Source organism: Myotis daubentonii, chromosome 12 (assembly GCF_963259705.1).
Source record: "Myotis daubentonii chromosome 12, mMyoDau2.1, whole genome shotgun sequence".
NCBI classification, from domain to species: domain Eukaryota; kingdom Metazoa; phylum Chordata; class Mammalia; order Chiroptera; family Vespertilionidae; genus Myotis; species Myotis daubentonii.
The window spans coordinates 55,866,096-55,891,898 of record NC_081851.1 but is presented as its reverse complement, the minus strand read 5'-3'; the positions used below and the strand labels follow the sequence as shown (position 1 = coordinate 55,891,898).

The 25,803-nt window shown below is 45.7% G+C and overlaps 1 protein-coding gene across 3 annotated transcripts in view; it reads left to right on the top strand.

The window, feature by feature from the left end:
- Window positions 1-25,803, top strand: part of PRKCE (protein kinase C epsilon) — a 481,203-nt gene that overhangs the window by 304,858 nt on the left and 150,542 nt on the right. For 2 of the 3 annotated variants that reach the window (XM_059659939.1, XM_059659937.1), the window contains 5 exons: window positions 6,936-7,078; window positions 8,209-8,268; window positions 9,704-9,800; window positions 12,678-12,877; window positions 15,664-15,837. In XM_059659939.1, the coding sequence (XP_059515922.1) occupies window positions 6,936-7,078; window positions 8,209-8,268; window positions 9,704-9,800; window positions 12,678-12,877; window positions 15,664-15,837 (674 nt within the window). The remainder of the gene's footprint in view (window positions 1-6,935; window positions 7,079-8,208; window positions 8,269-9,703; window positions 9,801-12,677; window positions 12,878-15,663; window positions 15,838-25,803) is intronic. The other variant, XM_059659938.1, reaches the window with a different exon arrangement.

Below are 25,803 nucleotides of genomic sequence, written 5' to 3'. Positions count from 1 at the left end.
AAGCCATCATGGGCCAGAGCAGGGGTCCCTCTGGCCTGGGTCTAAGAGAAATAAATAAAGACTTGGTGACCACCATCATGCATGGCAGGTCGCCAGAGATTCAGCCAGCGTTTTCATCTGAGCAATGCTGGGTAGCAGGCAGCTGGCCAGTCATAGTCTCTGGAAAGCTTTGAATGGCATTTCCAGTGTGATCAGGGATCCCTATTCCCTATCTGGTGACACCTGGAGCCCATGTGACCTGGTGGAGCTACCCCTCTACCCTCCCTTTCTCGTCTTCTGCCCAGGACTCTGCAGTCCGTCACTGCCAACTTCCCTTGCACAATTAGACAATTTCCTGGTAATAATTGTTTATTCTCTACCTCCAAGAATGGCATGGCTGACTATAACCTGTTGTGAAATCAAACCATTGTCGTGGCCCACCCCAAAGGGCCAAATCACCCCAACACAAAGACACTTTTGCGGGCACCATAGGCCTGCCCGTCTCCTCAGGCGTGGCTCTGTCATTGTTCTCAGAACCTTGTCTGCTTGCTTTGGAAGAAGTCCCAGCAGGCTGACCCACCTCGTTGCAATCCTAGCTTTAATCTCAGCTATGAAAAGGGTGGAAACATGGAAACCAAAATGAATGAAGGCCGGGATGACCCTGCTGCTGCTGCACCGCCCAGCGCATAGTAGGAGCTCAACGAATATGTGTTGAAAAATTGGGTAGTGGGAGAAAAATGATTTCCTTTTCAAAAGAGTCCCAGCAAGGCTGCTGTTTCTTCCCAGCTCAGTCATCATGCAAAACCAGCTGAAAATGAACACCAAGAAAGAGAAGCCTTACGGGTAGCCCAGGCCGATGAGTGGCAGCCCAGCAATAGTGATGGGGTGGGGGAAGGCGGGGGGGGGAGGGGGGCATTGGGGTGCTTTGTTCAGCCCACATTACAGGTTTCTTTTGGTTCCAAGTGGCACGTCCACTTTTTCTTACTGGTCTGCAGCCTCCAGCATCACCCTCCTGCCTCCAGGAGCCCCATGTGGCTGCCCGAATCATCTCAAGTTCCCCAGCCTCAGCCAGCTTTGCCCTCGTGTTTCCAGACTTTTTTTAAAAGCACTTTCAAAGTCGGTCTCATGTTATCCATTTTAACTGACATGTCATTGGCATTTTTTAACCTATTAAGACAACTACACAGCTTGCCCAGAAAATAACAGTTTTTAAAAATAAAAAAGAAGTCTTCAAAGACAATTTCTATTTTGCTGACCTGCCAACCCAGGCTAATTGTTTTGTTAGGACAGACAAGTCTAGATTTTCAACACCAGAGGGTGCCAGTGGTTAAATTATGCACACAAGCTGCCCTTAGCAATGATCTCAATGCCCATCCTTTCTGTTGCCCAATAAAAAGAAAGAATGGGATGTTGGGGGGTTAGGGGGCAGGTGCAGGTAAAGTGGACTGAGTGTCAAGTGTCGCTGCTGCTAAGGGGAGTAGGACAGAGCAATTAGAACAGGGTGCTGTTTGTTGCCTGGGGTACATGCTGGGTCTGGATTTTCAGACATCAATTAATGGAGTCAGCACCACGGCCAGGCTGTGTGGAGCTTTCTCGTTTGCCTGTATTTTCTGAGAAAGCCCCCTCCCACCATCCCCCTCATCCCCACTCCTCTGCCTGTGCTCTGTGAGCATCTTCAGCTCCGCAGCTCCGTGGGACTCTTGAAGCCTGGGTTGGGGGCTGGGAGGCCATATCTGAGCAGTCCCTCCCTCGAAGCCAGTGACCAAGCTATGCAAGGCCAGCAGGAGGTCTGGCCATCCTGCCTAATTTCATTCCAGAAAGAGGGGTGTGTGTGTGTGTGTGTGTGAGAGAGAGAGAGAGAGAGAGAGAGAGAGAGAGAGAGAGACTAAATTTTAGAGCAGTTTTAGGTTCACAGCAAAATTAAATGGAAGGCATAGAAACTTCTTCTTATACTCCCAGCCCCACACACATACAGCCTCCCCCACCATCAGCACCCCCTACCAGAGTGGTACACTTGTTACAGTCGATGAACCTACACCGGCACGTCATTATCACTCCACTTACTCCGTTTACATTAGGGTTCACTGTTGGTGCTGTACATGGCACGAGTTTGGACAAATGTATAATGACGTGAATCCATCATTATAGTATCCGACAGAGTAGTTTCACTGCCCTAAAGCCCTCTGTGCTGCACCTGTTCATCCCTGCCTCCCCCTAACCCTTGGCAGCCACTGACCTTCTTACTGTCTCTATAGTTTTACTTTTCCAGAATGTCACATCACTGGAATCATAGAATGTATAAAATATGTTGGTTTCTTTCGCTTAGAAACATGCATTTAAGCTTCCCTCGTCTTTTCATGGTTTAATAGCTAATTTATTTTTAGTGCTGAATAGTAGTCCTTATATGAATTTACCAGTTTATTTATTCATTGACCTACTGAAGGACATTTAGGTTGCTTACAAGTTTTGGCAATTATAAATAAAACTGCTGTAAACATTCCAATGTGTGCAGGTTTTTGTGTGAAAATAAGTTTTCAACTCACTTGGGTAAATAGCAGGAGTGTGATGCTGGATGGTATACTAAGAGTATGTTTGGTTTTATTTTTTAATTTTTTGAAAAACATATTTTTATTGATTTCAGAGAGAAAGGGAGAGGGAGAGATACAAACATCAATGATGAGAGAGAATCATTGATCGGCTGCTTCCTCCACACCCCCTACTGGGGATCAAGTCTGCAACCTGGGCATGTGCCCTGACCAGGACTCGAACCATGGCCTCCTGGTTCATAGGTTGATGCTCCACCACTGAGCCATGCGGGCCGGGCTGAGAGCATGTTTGGTTTTCTATGACACTACCAAATTGTCTTCCAAAGTGGCTATACCATTCCATTCCCCGCAGCACTGAATGAGAGTTCCTATTGCTCCACATCCTCACCAGCATTTGGTGTTGTCAGTGTTTTGAATTTTGGCCATTCTAATAGTTGTGTAGTGGTACCTCATTTTAATTTGCAATTTCCTAATGACATATGAACATCTCATGTGCTTTTGTAGCATCTGTATATTTTATTAGATGAGGTTTCTGCTCAGGTCTTTTGCCCATTTTTTTCAGTTGGCTTGTTTGTTTCCTAGTTATTGACTTTTGAAAGTTATTTGCCTGTTGTGGATAAATAGTTCTTTATGAGCATTAAGCATAATGTTAGTTGTAGGTTTTTGTAGATGTGATTTTTCAAGTTGAGAAAGTTCTCCTCTATTTCTTGGTTGCTGGGAGTTCATCATGAATGGGTGTTTGATCTTATCAAATGCTCTTTTCTGCATCTATCGGTAGGATTATGTGATTTTCATCTTTTGCCTGTTAATGTGATGGGTTACGTTAATTGATTTTCAAATGTTGAACTAGCCTTGCGTACCTGGGACAAATCCCATCGGATCATAATACATTATTGGATTCAATCTGCTAAGACTTTGTTGAGGGTTTTTACTATTACATAGAGGAAAGAATCTCGGAACTTAAAGATATGTCAATAGAAACTTCCAAACAGAAAAAGACAAAAGGCTGAAAAAAGGTCCTTTGTCATTATGTAATGCTCTGTATAATCCCTAATCACTTTCCTTGTTTGGAAGCCTTCTTTGTGTGAAATTACTATAGCTTCTCCTTAATTTTTTTAAAATTAGTGTTAGCATAGTATATCTTTATTTATATCTTTAGTTTTAATCTGTATGTGTATTATAATTCAAGTGCATTTCTTGTAGACAACACATAATTGGGTCTTACTTTTTGATCCTTTCTGACAAGCTCTTTTAATTGGTATATTTAGACCAGTGAGGTTTAAAGTGATTATTGATATAGTTGAATTAAGAACCACGGTTTTGCTACTGTTTTTTATTTAATGCCCCTTTTCTTTGTCCCTGTTTTTGTCTTTCATTCTTTCTGCCTTTTGTGGTTTTAATTGAACATGTTATAAGATTCCATTTTCTCTTAGCATATCAGTTATTCTTTTTTACTTATTTTAGTGGCTGCCCTAGAGTTTGCAATATGCATTTACAATCCATTCCACTTTCAAATCACACTCTATTGCTTCATGGGTAGTGCAAATAGCTTATAATAACAAAATAATCCTAATGCTTTCCTCCCACTTCATGAATTATTGCTGTCATTCACTTCACTTATACATAAGCATATATATTTATGTGCATGATATGTATAAGCACCATAATCAAATACATTGCTGCTATTATTTTTAAAACTGTTATCTATTTGATCAATTAAGAATAAGAAAAAAGTTTTTATTTTAATGTCACTTATTCCTTCTTTGATGCTCTCCCTTTCTTTATGTAGATCTGAGTGTCTGACCTACATCATTTTCCTTCTCTCAGAAGAACTTCTTTTTAACATTTCCTGCAAGGCAGGTCTACTGTCCACAAATTCCCCATAATTTTGTCTGAGAAAGTCTTTATTTCTCCTTCATTTTTGAAAGATAATTTCCAGGGCACAAAATTCTATGTTGCTGTTTTCTCTCAATACTTTAAGTATTTCTCTCCACCCTCTTCTTGCTTGCATGGCTTCTGAGAAGCAGGGTGTACTTTTGATCTTCACTCCCCTATAGGTAAGGTGTTATTTCCTTCCGGCTTCTTTCACAATTATTTTTCTTTATCTTTGATTTTCTGCAGTTCATATATGATATGCCTAAGTGTAGTTTGTTGTTGGTCTTTTATTTTTGTTTTGGTAATTTATCCTACCTGGTATTCTCAGAGATTCCTGGATCTATGCTTTGGTGTCTGACATTAATTCAAGGACATTTTCAGTCATTTTTGCTTCAGATATTTCTTCTGTTCCTTTCTCTCTTTTCGTTCTACTATTCCCCCAACATATACGTTTTCTAGTTGTCCCACAATTCCTAGGTATTCTGTTCCCTTTTTTTAAAAAAAGTATTTTGTCTTTTTTTCTGTTTGGAAGTTTCTATTGACATTTCTTTAAGTTCAGAGATTCTTTCTTCTACTAACGGCCTCCTTCATATCTGCTAGTGTTTTGGTCTCAAGCATTTCCTTTGATTCTTTCTTAGAATTTCAATCTCTCTGCTTAACATTGCCCATCTGCTTTTACATGCTGTCTACTTTATTGCTCAGAGCCCCCAGCATTTTAATTGTAGTTGTTTTAAATGTCTAGTCTGATAATCCCAGCATCCCTGGTTCTGGTTTTGATGCTTGATCTGTCTCTTCCCTTTTAGTACACCTTGTGGTTTTTTTCTTGCTACCGGACTTGATGTGCTGGTTAATAGGAGCTGTAGTGATGGTGCAGTGTTGGGAAGGGAAGGCTCCGTGGTCCAGTGAGGAGATCTGTCTTTCAGTGAGCCTGTGCCTCTGGACTGTGAACTTACAAGTTCAGATTTTTCTCCCTTCGTAGGTGGGACAGGAAGGGCGCTAGAGCAGGCTGGTATTGGGTATTTTTCCTCCCTCGGATCAGTTAGGATCTGATAAAACTATAATAGTTTAGGCTCTGGAGTGCCCTGGAGTATGTCCAATGGTTTCCTTTCCCTTCTTTCTGCAAGAAGCATAAGTAAATCCCCCCCCCCCAATATTCACCATGGGAACCTGGTAAAATTCACAAAAGTGCGGAACCCCTATGACCAGGTCTGCCTAGAGTTTTTGACCCTCAGACTTGTCCTCTCTGAGACTCCAGCAATTTTCCAATTTCAGTTCAGATTTTCCTACCATGGCACTGGTTCCCACAGAGGCTGTAGCTGGGAGTTTCTGTTCTGATTCACCTAGTTGCCTGTCTCTCCCATTTTGGGGCCAGCGCTTTGCCCTGTGACTTTCTTATCTAATAAATCCAAGGAGAGTTGTTGGATTTTTCAGTTTGTTCAGCTTTTTACTTGTTAGGACAGAATGACTACTTCCAACTCCTTACATGCTGGACTGGAAACCAGAACAGTTTGTTTTCTCCTTTGATGTCCTATACCAAGAACTCAGTGATGTAGGTCAAGTGACATTCCGGCATGGCCTTTGTTCTGTTGAAATTGGATTTTAGGTTTGAAAGGTGCCTTGAAGATCACCTCATTCAATGTCCTTTTTTTTTTTTAATATGTGTGGGGGTTTTTTGTTTGTTTGTTTGTTTTTAGAGAGGGGAAGGGAGAGGGGGAGAGAGAGAAACATCAATGAGAGGAACAACAACATCCGTTGGCTGCCTCCTGCAGACCCCCTGCTGGGAATTGAGCTGGAAACCCCGGCATGTACTCTGACCCAGAATCAAACTAGTGACCTCATAGTGCATGGGTCCATGCTCAACCACTGAGCCACACCAGCCAGGCCAGTATCCTCATTTTCAGGTGACATCTTTTGTTCAAAATATATTTTTATTGATTTCTGCAAGGAAGGGAGAGAGAGACATTAATGATGAGAGAGAATCATTGACTAGCCTCATTCTGCACACCCCACTCTGGGGCTCAAGCCCGCAACGCGGGCATGTGCCCTGACCTGGAATTGATCTGTGACCTCCTGGTTCATAGGTCGATGCTCAACCACTGAGCCACACTGGCTGTGCTCAGATGACATTTTAATAGGCTCTCTTTGGGGCATTCCTCTCTGGGTAATATTCCCACCTTTCAACAGAGTAATAGAACAGACCGTGTACATGTGACCCCTTTGGGTTCACAATCCAAGTGAACGATGCTTCAGACAAACCAATTAAATTCTTCCACAGTCAGCGTTCTGTTCCCTGAAAGGAAGTGCAAATGTGACATTTATTCAGTTGATAAACAGTGGTTATCTGTGTGTGATGGTTTCATGGATGATTTTAGTTACGTGTGATGGGACGATGGGTGATTTTTATTTTCCTCTTTTTGTCTTTCTGCATTTCCCAAATCCTATCAATGCAAATGCAGTACTTAACAATTAGAAAGAAAAAAATTATAGTTTTAGGCCATGAACACTGTGAAGTTTCTCTTCATTGTCTCCTTATAGTCTGCAAGATGAACGTCCACCGACGCTGCGAGACCAACGTGGCTCCCAACTGTGGAGTGGACGCCAGAGGAATCGCCAAAGTCCTGGCAGACCTTGGCGTCACCCCAGACAAAATCACCAACAGTGGCCAGAGGAGGAAAAAGGTAACAGGCCACTCGGTGGTGTTTCTGGAGCTCTTTGTGGGCCCGCATCTCGGCGCTGGCTTCCTGGCAGTGCCTTGGAGTGAGGTTACAAGATTGCTGGGTTTGAGACACTGTACTCAGAACAGCATGTGCTTGAAAGGAAAAGAAATAGAGGCCAGGAAGGTAACATTAAAATCTCCTTCAGTTCCAGAAGAGGGGGAGCCTCAAGTGTTAGGTTTCTCAGGGGAACCTAGAGGAGGACTTTAGAATTTCTTCTAGAACAGTGATTCTCAACCTTCTGGACCTTTAAATACAGTTCCTCATGTTATGACCCAACCATAAAATTATTTTCGTTGCTACTTCAAAACTGGAATGTTGCTACTGTTATGAATCGTAATGTAAATATCTGATATGCAGGATGGTCTTAGGCGACCCCTGTGAAAGGGTCGTTCAACCGCCAAAGGGGTCATGACCTACAGGTTGAGAACCACTTTTCTAGAAAAAGCAGGGCAACTGTAGACCAGGAAATAGATGCATCTGCCTCCAGAACTGGCATGAAAGCAATGTCAGTGTTTGCACTTTGCCCTGCTATCACTGCGACGAGGATAAAGGGATGAAGAGCTGGAGCCACATTCTTTTCTAGGGAGCAAGCCAAGATCTGTGATAGCGCCGGCACTCGGCTGCCTGGGGGACATGGTTCATGCCCCATGACATGAAACATCTGGGCTTTTCTTTGCAGACCAAAGCCCTGTCCCTGTCCATGTGACATTCTGAATGTCAGTAGGAAGAGATCTGTTTGCTAAATTGTTGTTTTGGTAAGTCAGGGCCCACAGATGCAAATAGAGCTAAAGGGTACTCATGGCATTTGCTTTGAAGGCCCTTTTTATCCTTGGCTGCTAACCTGGAAAATGTAAGCAATCTTTGAAAAAGTGAGTTATGACAAAATCAGAACCAAGTTAACCGGGCAAGAAAATCCTGGTGGCGGTGGGTGGACAGTGGCCCTCATTGCCCGGCATCAGGCATTCTCAAGCTTTCCCTAGAAAAGCACGTCTAGCTCTGGGTGCCTCTACCATCCTGACCCCTAAGTGTTTCTTCTAAATTTTGCCGTAGAACACCTTCTGAAGGGCTCTGTGTTTCCCTTCTCATTTTAGAAGCTGCCCATGCCTTTTCCCTGGTGCCTCTCAGAAGAGCCTTCTCCCTTGAATGGGAAGGTGTGGATTGTTTTCATCTTCTTAAGCTGCTGCTTCTCTACCTTCCCAATCAAGAAAGCTGCTTCTGCAAGAGTTGCAGAAATGAAGTCTATTTTAATGGTTGACTGTGAGATTCTGGGCTTCTGGTGGCTCTTCTCAGCTCTGTATGCCTAATGGTTGAAACAGGACTTAAGTTATTGACCTAAGGCATTGACATTGCAAGCAGGATGTCAGCACCCAGGAGTGCTAGGGCCCTGCTGAAGAGGCAGGAGGTACAAACACCTTGTGATTACAAGGCTGGACACACACACACATTGATGAGCTCTAGAGAGAGCCATTCTCAGGAGACGGGGGTTTTTGTTTTTCCTTGCTAGAAGTAAATTGAGACAATATTGATTGTCATGAAGCATTTAAAGGAAAACTCAGTACCTGCCCTCTTCCCCATACTTATGTGGGCATCATCTATCTATCTTGGATTTGGGGAACCTGGTAGCAAGAAGCCAACATGAAGAAGTTCAGAAAGAAGTAGAGTAGAAGATAAAGGGAGTGCAGTCCTGGTATTTTTATTGCTGCAATGCCCTGATGCAAAAGCTAGAAATAAGCTAAGTGAACTAAGTATAAGCTCAGGTTTGTATAAGAGGATGGGAGACAAGTGCCCTTGGTCAGAAACTAAAAGGGCTTCTCTGCAGGAGAGTCGGGCTTGCTGGATTTTTCATTTCCTTCACATTGTCCCTTGCAAGTAGTCAGTCCGTCATCCAGAAAGGACGTGTACACACAGCTGGTAGACCAAGAAGAAAAGGGAACAGAAATGCTTGTGGTCTCAGTCCAAACCTCAGACTTTAATGGGAACTTAAATGGATATGCCAACATTTGTGTAAAAACGAGAGTTCACTGGGAGTGTTCTTTTAAACTTTGCTAACAAATATCAACACATCTGAAAGTGTTTACTGAGCATCTATTAGTATGTGTATCATTTATATGAGTCATCAGGACCTGATACCAATACCATCCTACAAAAAACCCATAGTCTACCTGAGCAGAGAGCCCCACATAATATACACATACAGAGAGTATTAACTAGATAGAGCTGAGCAAGACAATGAGTAAATGCCAAACTGGTGGTATGACTGTGTCACATTACTTTGGATAAGGTAACTTGCATCGCTTGAACAGGCAAGGGAGATTTTATGAAAGGGGGTATGCTTGAGTTTTGTTTAAAAAGGTCAGTTGTATTTGGTCAGAATAATAATTGAACAAACTGAAGTCTCTTGTTTTCTTTCCTTTAATTGGCAAAGAAAACCTTGAGACTACGCTTTCAGATGATCAATTCAGCAGCGTTACTGCACCAGGAACCCCTTTGGTGCTGGGTAGGGGATCTTGAAGCTTTTGGCCTCAGGGAAACTCGCCACCCTCGTTTCTGACACCTCTCTCCCTTCTTCCTCTCCCCCCTCTCTAGCTCCTTGCTGGTGCCGAGTCCCCGCAGCCCGCTTCTGGAGGCTCACCCTCTGAGGAAGACCGATCCAAGTCAGCACCCACCTCCCCTTGTGACCAGGGTGAGACCCTCGGATTTGCTTCTTTACCTCTGAGCTTGGTCATCAGAAGTTCGGAGGAGCTGAGGCCTCCCTACCCAAGAACGGCCCTGTGTTCCCGAAACAGCCAGTGGCCCTGTTGACTCATTAGCGGTTCCTTCACTCTACAAGGCTGTCTTGAGGGCAAGGCACTAAATGCCTTTTTACCTTAAATCCCCTCCAGGCCTGAGCATGCGATGCTGTTTGAGTGCAGGAGAGGGAGGGCGTACTGCCCCTTCTCTTACCACTGGGCCCCAGTGTCTGCCTCCAGGCCTGTCAGCATCACTCAGTTTGACTTAGTTCCTTCTGACTCTAACCATCACACCCGAAACCTGAGATCAGGGCAGGAGTCAGGGGATGGGTGGGGAGGACGTCTCCTTTCCTGGCCAGGATGGGTGGGTGGGTAGAGATAGGACAAAGCTGGGGAAGAGACTGCAAGAAGTGGGCAGGAAGCCAGCTCTGGACCTCGCTCCTCTCTCAAGCTCAGCTCAGGCTATCTTCTTCCTCCCCATAGGGATGAGTGTAAAGTAATCAGAGGTTTCTTGTTTTGTTTTTTAATTTTTAATGTATTTTTATTGATTTCAGAGAGGAAAGGAGAGGGAGAGAGAGAGAAACATCAATGATGAGAGAGAATCATTGATCAACTGCCTCCTGCACGCCCCAACTGGGGATCAAGCTGGCAACCCAGGCATGTGCCCTTGACCAGGAATCGAACTGTGACCTCCTGGTTCATAGGTTGATGCTCAACCACTGAGCCACGCTGGCCGGGCAGAGGTTTCTGATTCTGCTGGCGGAATGGTGAAGCTGAGAAGGGACTTAGACACTTCAAACTTCCCCTCTGGTGACCAGAAGCAGGCGTCACTGGGGAGGGAAATACGCATCTGCAGAACAGGACTAATTGTATTGCGTTAGAGCGCCTGGGTATCTTGAAGCCCCTTTTGTGGTTATTATCCAAATTCTATGTTCACACCAACTCTATGCTGGTCCTCCTTTACTGTCCCCTTGTTACATGGTGGGAAGTGGAAGGTCAGAGACTTGGAAAGATTTGTCCAAAGGTTAGTGGTAAAGGTCAGTGGATCCACGCCAGTGGTAAAGGGCAAGACCATGCCCCTCCTGGCTTAGGGACCCCACTCTCCGAGTCTGTGCCATCAAACCCGCCTCCCGGGTCATCTTACCCTGCAGATGTGACCCAGCTCTTCGTACCCAGGAGTAAATAAAACAGCTGCGGGGCAGTGTGCCAGTCCTGAGGCCACAAAATAATTGGTCTGAGTGCCTCTTTGTGCTGCTCTGCTTAACTTGTCCATCAGTCCAAAAGAGGCTGAACCCAATGTAAGGCATCTGATGATGCTCGGTGAGCTCCAGACGAGCAGGTATTATCCTGGACCAGCGTGGGTGTTTTCCTGTTTCCCTTTGAGAACTTCAAGGAGATGGGGTCCTATGGTAAAGAGGCCCTAGTAAGAGGGAGGTGACCCATTTTCTATGTGGTTTCTGCCCAGTGTGCTGCCCAGCCTTGGCAGGGCGCAGTACCTCCCAGGGCCTCTCTCTGTCCCCGGTTAATGCAGGTACCAGTATTACCCAGCAGTGACATGTGCACAGATGATGTGAAAACCCTCTTAGCAAGACCTGGCATTATTATGAAACAGAAATAAGACACGGTTTCTCTTTGCTCCATTGTAAGGACATAGACATTTTCTTCAAGCTTCAGTATCCCTAAACACCCAAGTTCTATCTTCCAAAATCCATTTACTAACTTGCCTTGGAAACAGACTTTTTGCTCTATGCTGAGGCTAAAAGTTACATTTAGTGAAGAGTATGTGATAGGAATCTGCCGATTGGGTCGGGGGATAGCGGAAGACTCAGAAGCTCTCCCCATGCCTCCCCTTCTCAGGGGAGCCAAACACCAGATCTACGAAAGACCCCAGGTTCCTCGAGTGAGCTGCCGTGGGCCTCAGTCTTCTGAAAGAAGCTGAAGATCTCTTTAGGTCAAGCTCCTGGTCGCTCATGCCTGATTCTGATTCCCACGCGTTAGAGTCTATGTTCCTCTTGTGTAATCCCAGTGTTATTCACGAGTGTCTTAAAATTGGATTATGCTCAAGAGGCCCATATCTACAAGAGGAATGTGCATCTGGGTGAATTCATAGCTCACAATAAAGCTTCCTCAAAGAGAAAAGGTCTGAGGCTCACCCAGCGTTATCAGCCCCAGGGAGTGTGCATTACAGCCCTGCGTCCCTCCCGCCTCACCATTGTGAAATTGTACTGAGAATCCTGCCCCATCTGAGATACATTTGCAGCATGTCCCTGTGGGGAAGCAGTTCTTTGGTTAATGATAAGCTCCTTGCTTGTTTTGTTAAATAACCTTGCATGGGATGGGTATTCAGAGTAAACCCAGCAACAAAGCCACATAAAGTCCTTTAGAAGATGAAATAATTCCATCACCAAGATTACTGTGATGACAGTTCTCAGTGAGTCGTTACTCTAATCTTCAAAGGAAACTCAAAGGTTATCCGTGGCCTTTGGAACTCTGCAAGGTTCCCGAGAAGGCTGGGATTCTTGCACTCACCAAGAACAACTGGACAGGCCACTAGCCCAAGGGGGCTTTCAGAGAGGTGGCTGTGGTCCAGTCTACGCTGAAGGAGTTGGTTGCTGGGCTGTGTCCTCCTCTTTGCATGCCTAGGCCCTGCTGTATGTTAAGTGCCAATGAAAGTGTGTCAATGAAGGAACATAAAGGAATGCCATACTGGATCTGTTGTTATGAAAAGCCAAAAAAAAAAAAAAGGGTGGGGACTCATGGGGGTGAAATTCTGAGATCTGAGGGCTCGTGAGCTGTGCACTAATGCATTATCTTGTCTCTCTTGGCTCTAGAATTAAAAGAACTTGAAAACAACATCCGGAAGGCCTTGTCATTTGACAACCGAGGGGAGGAGCACAGGGCAGCAGGGTCCACCGACGGCCAGCTGGCGAGCCCCGGAGAGAACGGTGAAGTCCGGCAAGGCCAGACCAAGCGCTTGGGCCTGGATGAGTTCAACTTCATCAAAGTGTTGGGCAAAGGCAGCTTTGGCAAGGTCTGTGGCCTGTGCGGGTAAAACTGCTGATTTCCTCTGCTCTGGGCATTTGCCCCCTCATTTGTTTGATATAAGATGAACCTTTCAGCCTGGTCTTGTTCTACTTTCCTTCCTTATTGAGTGGAAGTGGCCTGAGGCCAAGCAGATAGGAACTGGGGTTCTGCTCTTAACTGTCTGGGGACGTTAGTGTGGGCCTTTTCCTTCTTTGGGATTCCGTGTAGCCCACTTGTCAAATGGGGATGGGAATCAAGTGACATAATAGGTTGAGAAAGCACTTTGAAAAGTTTAAATTGCTTTCCATGTGCTTGGCATTCCGTTATCAATAATGGTAACAATACTGTTCTTCCCTCCATCAGAGAGTCATCTGAAGTTCTGGTTTTAATTCATTATATAGACTTTGAAAATGAACTCCAGCATGTGTGCCCTCTGTGAACTCGGGGCTCAAAACAAGTCTTAGCACATGTTACCGTGGAAGTTAACTGTTACGTAACTGACTTTTCTGGCACTTACTAAACGCTTTGTTTAACCTCTGTTTGTGCCAGAAAATGGGAATAATCACCTCCTCTCTTGGATCAGGGTCCTCTGCCCTTGCTGCCATCCTCCCTATCCTGCTCTCCACTGGGACGGACACAGTGGTATGGAGTGTGGATTGAGGGGGTGCTCAAATACAGCATTCCTGGTGACCAGCCACCATTCTGAAGGTGGGGTGCGATGGAAAAATAATTCCTGCTCATTTAGAAAAAAAGATGGACAGCCTGGCTGGTGTGGCTCAGCGATTGAGCATTGACCTGTGAACCAGGAGGTCACTCTTCAATGTTCAGTCAGGGCACATGTCCAGGTTGTGGGCTCAGTCCTCAGTAGGTGGCGTGCATGAGGCAGCTGATCAATGATTCTCTCTCATCATTGATTTTTTTATCTCTCTCCATTCCTATCTGAAATCAATAAAAATAATTCTTTAAAGAAAAGAGATGGACAGGCAGAGAGCCTAAGAAGCTGGTTAACATTTCAGCTGTGATCTCTGCTATTGGGCTCTTCGGCTGTTCGCAAAGCCATGCCTGGGAGTGGATGAGCGTTGTTTTTTGAGGACCTCCTGGAGTAGAGAGGCCCTACCCCAGAGCCCAGGCACCTGCCTCTGGGACCTCCTGGGGATCACATGCCCTCACAAGTCAGGCTGTGGGTTAGGAAGCTTGCTGGGGGACAGAGCCACTCCACTCCTAGGAGAATGGCTCTGTGAGCCCCCAGGGTACAGAGCTTGGTTCCTGGCCCATCTCACCTGCCCCATCTCAGTCTGAGATCAGTGCTGCAGGAAGTAACTGGATCTACTTAAATGGCAAAGGCTGAAGTAATCACATTCTTTAGAGACGGCTAAATAAGAAGCAGACCCCAGTCCTCTGGCCGGCATAACTCAAGGATGTGAGCAGCTTTCATTGTGAGCAAGATTCATGGGGAACGAGCAGTCTCAAAGGCTACAGGGTTCCATATGGCGTGTGGCCAGGATGGGAACTCTGATGATTCTGAAGCATCTAGATTGTTTCTTAGGAAAAAATCACAGTCACAGTGAGCCAGTTTTAAAGAGTTTGCATTTTATGTGGGCAACTAAATGCCTTCACAGTGACACCCCGAATTCCCTCATTAAGCTTCTGAGTTACTGCTCTTTAGTTCTAACATTTACCCTGGAACTGTACTGAGGAGTTAAGTTATTGAATGGGAGAAAGGCTTGTCACATTTGTAGGGAAATGAGTGCAAAAATATCAAATGATAAAACAAATTTAAGAAACAGAATTGTTCATTGGTTCTCTGGAGAAGGAATTACAACTCCTACCTTTAAAGCTACAGAAGAAACCACAAAGGTAAACAAGGGCAGGTTCAACTACAAAAAGATAAATAATCCTGTTTAATAGAAAAAAGAACAGAAAATTATAAGACAAATTTAGAAAAACCTTTACAGAAAGTAAAGTGATAGTATGTTTATGGACCAAGTGCATACAAATACGTAAGAGGAAACTGACAAATAGTTCACACAAAAGAAATTTACTTAGAAAACAAATATTTAAAAAGTTTATTGCAAGTTAAAACAGCACCGAGGTAACATTTCACACTCATTACATGGACAACATAGCTTTTTAAGTGAAGCACCCAATGTTGGTAGATCGCTGGGAATCCAAAGCACGTCTCCTTTGCTAGTGGCACATTATATTGTACATCCTTTTTGAAAATCAGTTAGGCAGGTGCAAATATTTAACCCCATAATCCACTTCCACCACTTTCTATCTTAAGGACATGATTCAAAAGAAAGAAAGAAATTATATGTACAAAAATATTCTCTGCAATTTTTACCTAGTACTTAATAATTACTTGTAACTCAAGTGTTCCTAGGAGGTAAAAGTTTAAATAATTTTGTAATATATTTACTTGAATTATCAGACACCATGATAAAGATGAAGACTGTGTAGAAACATGCTTATGAAACACTGTCTGGTTAAAAAAACACACTATGCTATATTTGCCATACTCTAAGTGCAAGTATGACAAATGTATATAAACATGTAGATAATTATTTAACAGATGTGCATTGAACTTTTCTTCGCCCAGACACCGTGTTAGAGATTAAAAGTAAGTAAGTGGTAGTAGCTGTATTGGGATGGGTAGTTTCTCTAGACATTTTAAAAAGCTTTGATACTATGTAAAATGAATGAAAGGAGTCCATTTTTAAGCACTCGGTAGTGATGCATGTTTCTTCTCTCCCTCCGTGTATATACTGACAGGGTGGTTTTGATTGATTGCAGGTCATGTTGGCGGAGCTCAAAGGCAAAGACGAAGTATATGCTGTGAAAGTCTTAAAGAAGGACGTCATCCTTCAGGACGACGATGTGGACTGCACGATGACAGAGAAGAGGATTTTGGCTCTAGCGCGGAAACACCCGTACCTAACCCAACTCTATTGCTGCTTCCAAACCAAGGTATGCTTAGGCCGAAGCTGGTGGGTCACGCATGGGGCAGCACTGGGGGACATCTTAACTGTCTGATGAAAGATCAACTATAGACCCTCTACATTCTTTCTCAAAAACCTTGTAAAGTGGAATGGATTTTGCCCTTGAGAAGATCAGGGTGTATTTGAAAAGCATCCTCTTTTGGAAAGGCCTGGAATTTTCCATCCAGGATTATGCTTGTGAGGGGATGAGAGCGAGCTGCGGAACTCTTTGCAGATGTAGCTGGACAAAGCCGAATGACTAAGCCCAGCCAACAGGTGTGGCTCGTTCTGGCTCTGCTCTAACTTATCGCTGCACAAATCACTAAAGCTCTATGCTGTTTTCAGGGCAAATGAAAGAGAATAAAGGCCACCCTCACCGCTCCTAGCTTGCATAATGTCATAGGAGGATATAAACAAGTGCTTAAAATGCCATAGGGCAATACAAATAAGCGGCATTTTAAATTTACCATGTAGGAACCCAGTTACCAGAAGGTGGCAGTAAAGAAACAAAGATAATCTGTAACCACATCAGAAAGTCCGACCTCTGATTGAGTTGTTTCTTATTCTGAGTGAGGAAGAGAAATGCCAGCATTCTTTATCAAGCTCTTATTAGGGGGGGGGAAAAAGGGTCAAGGTCTCTTAGGATGCCTTAGGATTTGTAGTTCTCGGCTTCTTGCAAAGGTTAATGCAGCCTCACCTGAAACTCTTACCTGTGCCCACCGGGAGCCCAGACCGTGAAGGTGCCATCATGGAGAGATGAGGCCCTGCTCTTGGCACAGTCTCACCCCCATGTCATTGTGAATGCATGTCTTTCCGCTTAGAATTCAACAGTCACTCATTGGGTCATTTGGCAGATTTTTAGTTAATTATATTATATTGAATCATTCCTTGGTGAGCAAGGCAGAGACCCTGACTTCAGGGAACTTATGTCTCTTTGGCACACTGTTTCCCAAAGAGTGTTTCTCAGAACCCTCCTTACTTGGGAAACTCTAAGAATGAAGGACTCCGTGGCACATACTTTGAAACGCTGCCATCCTGACTTCTCTCGGAGTATCTCCATATACCCTTGCTTAAGTAAGTCCAGAGGAGACCTGCAATGAAAAAAAGTTACTTTTATGTAATCTACTATTTCATAATTATTTGATCCTCACCATTCCAGACTGAGAACCACATCTAATGGAATTTTTCTAATCCTTCTGATCCCTCAGAAGAAAGAAATATCCTCAGAAAATGTGGAAATCCCTTTTCTGAACAAGCACAGGACTTATATTAGCTGCCCTTGTTTTTTATGTGCGTTACGAAGGGCCAAAGGTCTGTGCATTTGTGTGTATATGTACACGCACAAAGGCCCAACATGATGATAGAGGATCAAAGTCAACTTTCTTCTTTTCTCCACTTGAACATGATTCTCGGTTAGTGAGAAATGTGTCCAGTATGTCTTTATCTCCTCGGTGCCTGTCTGACGGCCTCACACCTTGTAGGTGTGCACTAACACCCCGGGGGGGGGGGCAGTCTAGCTATGAGTCCCCTGTAGCTGGTGGAGCGTGGGCAGTCACTGTGGAGGAGCAGCTGCCCTGCACCCCTTGGTGAATGTGTGGGGGCATGAGCATGGGTGTCTTCCGGGCCAGCGGTGTTCTCCTGGTGCATCTCAGAACATCAAGGCTGACTTCCTCATCGTGAGGCAGCGTTGGGAGCACAGCATGGTGGTGAATGACACCATGGGTTTCCTTTATGGGAAAACAATCAAACTGACGTGGAGATTGGGGTCCGGGTGGCTGGGGGTGAGGCCGGGGAGAGGAGAGACTTTCCTCTGTGGTTCAGAGATTTACTCACACTTTCTCAGGCCACTATCCGGCAGCCACAGTTACGGGAGCAACTTTGTCCTGTGCCACCACTAGTCAGGGGAACACAACACGCCTCCCTCTACAGATGTCTGTGCATCTGATTTTCCTAAAGGGAATCATATTTAACCTCACTGAAGGACCTTCACTTACTAATGAAAGGAATGCTGTGAAGAGTCATTTTATAAACCTCCAACTAAACTTTTAGAATGTGACCAGTAGGCATGGCTTTAATGAGTAGCTGTTATTCACCTGACTCTGAGTTCGGTGCTAGATGTGGGGTTTTGAGCAAAAAGGAAGATGATTCTCAAGTAGGTGGGTTTATTAAATAAAGAACAGGAGGTATCTAATTTCCATAAGCAAGCAGAGCCGCAAACAGCAAACAGTATTGCATACCTACATTCTGGGCGGGGGGTGGGGGGAGGTGTTCAAACCAGGAGGAATCGGAGGAGAGGGTGCTGGTTAGTGTCTGGAGAGGGGAAGGAGCTCAAGCCAGGCTTTGCAGAATGGGGAGGGTGGGGGTGGGAATGGGAGCTGGGTTAAGTGGCCATGGTTGGGTCCTGCTTTAGTTTCACTTTTTCTGAAAAGAAAGGACCATTCCTCTGAGCCTCCCCAGATTGGTTTCAACCAGGACTTTGTACATGATTAAGGACCACAAGACCCGATTGCAATCCTTGTAAGATGTCTTGCCTTCTTGTTTAATTTAGACACACAGAGCATCGCTAGTGTTAGGTCAGGTTTAATTATCTTTAGGCGAGCCTTTATTTTTCAGTTTGTAGGACCAAAACAGCCCCTATGGGAACATTCCAGAGAGATTGCACATGGCTTCTGGTTATTACATAGGTTGCTGGCGGCACTGACTATGTGTGAGATGCGGGTACTGTGTCTGATAGGATGACTGATGGCAATGATTGTGCAAACCCATTGGCATCACTCATGAACTCAGGTAACGTTAGTTCTGGTCACTATAGGCCATTGAATGACCAAGTTACAGTTAAAGAAGGATTTGGCCTTTTCTGTATACCAAGCCCACTTGCCCTTGGCTCATTGCACACTGATCATCCTCCATGGGATCTGGATGGGAAAAGGCCAATGGAATGGTAGCTCTCCAGAGCCAGTGAGAAAAGGCAGACAAACCAGTAAATTACGTGAATAACATTAATTTTAATCAAATTTAAATTGGGTGTTTGACTGGAGGTCCCTCTATGCTGTGTGCTCTTTGGGGTGCTAGAATAAATGGAAACAACCAGGGAATGCTACAAAATTGTATTTAATTAACTGTCAAATGTATTGGATGAAAAGAAGCTAAGGGACTCCTAACTCCAGGCAAGATGGAGTAGCCTCATTTCTCTCAGGTTCTCTTTCTTAGAATTAAAAATCCCTGGGCATAATTCTTATTTAATAAAGGCATATGCTCATCAAGACAGATATAGCCATAAAGAATTACAGAAATTGTACTACATGTTGATGTGCATGAGAAACTAAGACTTTCATCTTTAACATTGCCAGATGATGTAATGGTGTTAAATTAGTAGCATGCTTAATATTTTCATACATGCACGTACACATAATAATTGTTTTTTGGTTAGAAAAAAAAGGTATGGCCTGTAATTATTTCAATGAATGTACATGTATTTATTGAGCATGTGTTACATGTCAGACACTGTTAGATTCTGGGGCTACAACACTCACAAGCTATTGACTCTAAATTCATGGAGATTTCTATCTAGTGGGGAGAAAGACACACAGAGTGATATTCTATAGCATGGTAGCTCTTCTGATGGAGCCATTTAGGTGATTTCTTTGAAGCCCTGCAGAAGGTAGTTTGGAAGGCTTCCTGGAAGAGGCAGAATCTAACCTGGACCATGAAGCATGGGTAGCATTTGGAAGAGGATAAAGGCAAAGAGATGGCTGATAAGACCTAGAAATTATCCCCAAGTCTCATTTTCATTATTATTTTTCCAAAGCTAGACCCCTCAAGCATTCTGTGTCCTACTTCCTCCAAGGAAATGACAATGGCTGAACAACAAGGAAGGAGAGGAAGAAGGGGAGGATATTTGAAAAATAGGGAAATTTTTGCATCTGCAAGATCAGATACTGGTTGCTAGAGAGGGGAGGGTAATACTGTGAGCCTGCTTCATGGGGAGGGGGCACTTAGCTAGGCTCTGAAAGTTACGGGCTTGGTGAATCAGGCCCTAGGGGGAGGAGCGACTTCAGGAATTGCTCCTTCTGGGCTCCCATTTTCCTAGGGATAAGAAAGCCTCTGGGTGGTAGGTTTGCTTTGTTTTTGTTTTTATAGTTACAGGAAATAAAATTCTCAGGCATTTTTAGATTCTGTGCATGATCCCCATTATGAATCATCATCTTCCAACTGGATCCCACAAACCTTGACTTGAATAAGTTCATCCATGACTTTTCTTATTTCTCTCTCCCTAATCAACCCCATCCCCCACTCTTTGGCATTTCCTGCCAGGCCTGGGAAGCCAGCTCAGGGAGGCTTTTGCCTGTGTGAGCCACTGCTCAGGAAACTGAGGGTGAGCTCCTGAAGAATCGCCCTGGGCCAGCCTCCCCCGCTGCCCTAGGGAAATGCAGGATGGAAAAATCCTTAAAAAGCAGCTAGAGACATTTTTCAAATGAGTTTTAGTTATCAGTATGAGCTTAGAATTCAATAGTTACTTATTTGGTCATTTGTTAGATTTTTAGCTAATTATATTATACTAGAGGCCCAGTGCACGAAATTCGTGCACGGATAGGGTCCCTAGGCCTAGCCGGCAATCAGGGCTGATCTGTGGGGCGACTGGCAGGGCTACCGGGGGTCCTCCCCCCCGGCTGGCACCCACCTTGGCTGGCCTGGCACTGCTCACTCACCGGTCCTGCACCCTGTTGCCATTGATCACCTCCCTCTTGGCCTGGGGCTTGCGGGCTAGGGGCAGCTCCTGCATTGAGCGCCTGCCCCCTGGTGATCAGTGCGCATCATAGTGACTGGTCGTTCCACCATTCGGTCGATTTGCATATTAGGCTTTTATTATATAGGATTATATTGGGGTAAGAACTGCTGAGGCATGTTGACAATTCAGGGAAAACTTATAGTTTCAAGGAACTCTGATGTGTATTTTGAACATTGACTCTGAAGAACAGCAAACATGAAAGCAAAATAAAAAGTAAAAAAATTAGGCCTTTGGTAGATTTTTGTTAAAAAAAAAAAGAGTTGATTATGTCAGATTAAATCTACAAGAACCAGGAAAGCAATTGAATGAACCGGGGTCTTTTTCCTGTGGTAGCATGAAGTCTGGGGGGCTGGGGAGGTTCTGTTGGATTTAGTGAATGCCTCACAAGTGTGGATTGAGGTGTTCAACACCAAGAGTTGGTCTGTGGGTCAGACAGCCACCTGGGAATCAATATGATTACCAATGAAATATTTCAAAGCGAGATAGCTTGATAATTTTTAACAGATATCAGTGAAATGAGGTCTGTGGTAGAGCTTGGCATTGGCATTCTCAGTTGTCAGCGATCAGTTTCCAGCATACTGTCTCCTTAGTCCTAAAGATCATTCCGGCCTGAGCATGTGGGCTGGTCAGCAGCACCATTTCTTTTCATCAGCCAACAGAGATCTTCAGTGAGGGTCTACAATGTGCAGATCACTGCAGGGTGTGACCAGACTTCTATGCTGGGGCCTCTGTCAGATTTGTGGGATTATAAACTCAATTCACTTGAGGACAGAAGCTCTGAGGGCTGTCAGGACGGGTGAGGAATGAGAGTGGGGGTTGGAGGCTGTCTATGTGCAGACAGGTCAGGGGTACCCAAGTCAGTCAGAGAAAATAGATCGTGCTTTTCATAATCAAGCAAGGCTTCATGGAGGAGGAGGACCAGGTCTGGAAGCATTCTGTGTGATGAAACAAAGGGTTGTAAAGTTATTTAATGCTCACATGCCCTGAAGGCAGAGAGGTCTACCTGTTGGCTCTTAATCTAGGGTGCTGCTGCCTTATGTAACTTCTTTGCCTCTAAGGAAACCTTGCATTTGAATAGGAGCCTTGCTTTAAAAAATACCTTTACTTAATCAGCCATCCCCCGCTCTCCCTAATGATGTCTCTGTGAGGCAAGGACACGGCTTCCCTTCAGGGATGGGAAAACAGGCCCAGCTCGGTCTCACAACCTGTTTGCAACAGCACCGGGGTTGGAATCCGGGTTCCCCAACAGGGCGTTATTTTGTCTCCAACCCCTCCTTCCTGTCCAAATTCTCTACTTTACATATCCTCGCCTCCAACTCCCCTCTCCCAGGTTCCATTTGCTGTCACACACCTGAGAAAGGGTCTGTTTCACTTGCACTCAGTGAGATTGGAATTTAAAAAAATAATGCCCATATAAGCTGGCAAGAATAGCTGAGTCTATCAGCTTGTCTCCAGAAATGTTTCTGTTTTCTGTGAGAACAAGAGAGAAGGGAGGAGAAAGGGGCCTGGCACAGAACTTACGTGCACCATGGGCGGGATGAGAGGAGACCCTTACACCTGTCCATTCAGCCATCGTTTATGGAGCACCTACTCTGTACCATGCCATGGGCATTGTGGTGCGCGACGTGCTGCCTGCCAGGGATTTAGTGGTGAACAAGGTAGTGGTTCCTAGCCTCACAAGTGCTTGTCCTTCTTCAGAAACTGTTGGCCCTGGCTTTTAAAAAATAATCATATTTAATGTTTTCTCACAAAGAATATTTGTTCATTGTAAAAAGATTTGGAAAGTTCACAAAGGACAATAAGAATGATTCTCTAATGACTATTACCATTTTGATGTGTATAATTCTAGTTCAAAACACATACCTGCTCACACATATACATATTAATAAAATTGGTGCCATATTCCTCTAGGAAAACAAGTGATATATGTATATTGTAACTGCATTTATTTTCTCTAAGTATTCTTCAACCAAATGATTTCTAAGTTTCTACACCATCCAAGGGCTGCTCGTAGAGAAAGCCTGTGTTTGGGGGGTTGCAGGTTGCCAATGAACCGCCCGCTTCCCGTGCAGCTGATGTTGGTCCTGAGGGAACCGGCATGCACTGCCCGGTGTTGCCCAGAGATGCCATAGAACCACCTCATTCTCTTTATATTTCTCTCTATATATAACATAAACTACTTGAGGGCAATTTGTAAAGAATGACATCGATATATTTCATAGGTCGATCATAGGAACGAGATTTCAATTCCTTTGACATTATATTCATTTGTCTATGTGTGCCTCTGGTAGATGTTTTTTAACCAATAAGGGGTATAGTTTCTCATTCTCCTAAACTATTTGCTTATTCTGCTAAGCGGTAGTTTTTGAAGTAGGTTTTGTGGAGGTGCCTCGGGAGCCCGCCTTAGCATGCGAGCGCCCATGCACACACTCCTGGACACACGGGCCCCGCGTGTGCTGTGGCAGGAGGACCTCCAATATCCTCATTCTGCTCCATTCAGAGAAATTCCACTTTCAGCTGCTTCGCATACTATTATTCCAAGTAGAATATCATTTGAAGAAAGAATTTCATTTTGAAAAATAAAACAAAAAGGTTTAAACCACTGCAACTTCTGCCGAGAGTTTGGAGTAAGTCTTGATGCCTTTTAACTACCCACATGTAACCAGATGTGTATAAGCTGGCGTCGTTTCCTGAAGGTTTCCATTACAAATGCCCATCCATTATTAATATGGGCATGTCCTGAGACTTGAGTCGAAAGGGAATTTTGGAAGCAGATTTTAAACATACATCTCTGGTGTTCTCTGGGAGTGCTGCCTCTCACTTGGTTGGATCACTCATAGACATATCTGTTGGAAACAATCCTTAAAAGCATATGCTTAAACCACTTTGTCTCACTGAAGGTTTTCCATCCGAGAGAGAGAGAGAGAGAGAGAGAGAGAGAGAGAGAGAGAGCGAGCATGAGAGCATGCGACTAGGGTATGACACTTCTCCGGTAATGGGCGTGAGAATCTGCTCTGTGCCAGAACCTTGTTCGGTGCCTTTGGGAGATAATAGGGACTGGGATGCCTGTGTTTAAGGAGAGGTGACACTATATATCACACAGTCACTTCGACTGAAGTTAGTATGTGGTACAGAGGGAGAGACTTAGCGAGCACCTAGTATGTGGCAAGCCTTGTGCAAGAACTCATTTCATAACTCCTACATAGGTCCCATGGGGTATAGGTATTGTCACTTCCCTGGGCAGGCTCAGGGAGGCTTAACAACTGGGCCAGGGTCACACAGATAGTTTCATGATAGAGCTGGGATTCAGACCAGCGATTCCCACCCTTGCCTCCTGTGGGAGAGGAGGACCTCCGTGGAGGAGGAATGTGCTCTGAGGGGGCGTCCCTGGGTGGAGGTGAGGAGCAGGGCACAGCAAGGTTCAGGGAGGGAGGAGTTTGCAGGAAGAACACCCTAATTTAAGGCGAGTAATGATATGGCTGCTGAAGCAACAGGCACCCACTGGGAGAGTGTGAGAAAGACAACCTCAGGATGAGCTGTGGGCTACGCTGCGGGGCTCGTACAAGGCCAGACAAGGGGTTTGGACTGACTCTGCAAGTAAAGGGTTCCCTGGAGGTGTTACAGGAAGTGATGACATCGAGGACAAGGTGGCAGCTCTGTGTGGTGTGGACTCAAGGGGAAAACAGAAAGCAGCGCTGCTGGTGAGGAGCCTGTTGCAGTTAAGTCACGAGCCAGAGGCGATGGAAGGCCTTCTGAAGTCAGAGCTGCCAGAGGCCATTGCACGTCCCTCCTGCACCTGGGAAGGCAGCCTGCTTGGGAAGAAGGGAGCGTGCTCCGCTGAATACTCTAGAAAATGTTGACTGCGCAACCCTGGACTGAGGAGAAACAAGAACTCGGAATGCTGCTATTGGGTTATGACCTATACACTTCTAGGGTGTCCACTGCCCACAGTTCAATGGGTGCCTAATGATCAAGTTGAAATAAGAAGTTTCATCTGGACATCTAAAACCAGAGGTCCAAGTTATCTAACCCTTTCACCAAACAAAGCCAGTTTCCTCATTGGTTGACGTCAGACCTCGCAATGCCATCTATTGGATTTCAGGATTTACCTTTTCCTTTTTAGTGTTTATTTTTAGACTAGAGGCCTGGTGCACAAAAATTTGTGCACTCGGGGTTGGGAGAGGAGGTCCCTCAGCCTGGCCTGTGCCCTCTCACAGTCTGGGACCCATCAGGAGATAAGGACCTGCTGGTTTAGGCCTGCTCCCGGGTGGCAGAGGGCAGGCCTAATCCTAGGTGTAACCCCTGGTCGGGCTCAGAGCAGGGCCCATTGGGGGGTTGGGGCACCACCCCCTGGCACACTCAAGGCAGGGTCCATAGGGAGGTTGCAGCGCCACTCCTGTCATGCACAGAGCAGGGCCGATCAGAGGGTTGGAGCTCCGCACCCTGTCACACTGATCCCGGTGCTGGGAAGCCTCCCTGCTCCGCTGATCCCAGGGCCAGGACGCCTCTCGGCTCCCCTGATCCCTGGCCCGGAGGCCTCTCGGCTCTGCTGATCACCGGGGCCGGGAGGCCTCTCAGCTCCGCTGATCACCGGGGCCGGGAGGCCTCTCGGCTCCGCTGATCACCGGGGCCGGGAGGCCTCTCGGCTCCGCTGATCACCTGGGCCGGGAGGCCTCTCGGCTCCGCTGATCACCGGGGACGGGAGGCCTCTCGACTCCGCTGATCACCGGGGCCGGGAGGCCTCTCGACTCCGCTGATCACTGGGGCCCGGAGGCCTCTCAGCTCCGCTGATCACCGGGGCCGGAAGGCCTCTCGGCTCCGCTGATCACTGGGGCCGGGAGGCCTCTCGGCTCCGATAATCACAGGGGCCGGGAGGCCTCTCGGCTCCGCTGATCACCGGGGCCGGGAGGCCTCTCGGCTCCGCTGATCACCGGGGCCGGGAGGCCTCTGGGCTCCGCTGATCACAGGGGCCGGGAGGCCTCTCGGCTCCGCTGATCACCGGGGCCGGGAGGCCTCTCGGCTCCGCTGATCACTGGGGCTGGGAGGCCTCTCGGCTCCGCTGATCACCGGGGCCGGGAGGCCTCTCGACTCTGCTGATCCCTGGCCCTGAGGCCTCTCTGCCCTGCTGCTTCAGGGCTGTTTGGCTTCGCTCTGCTTGGAGCCTGA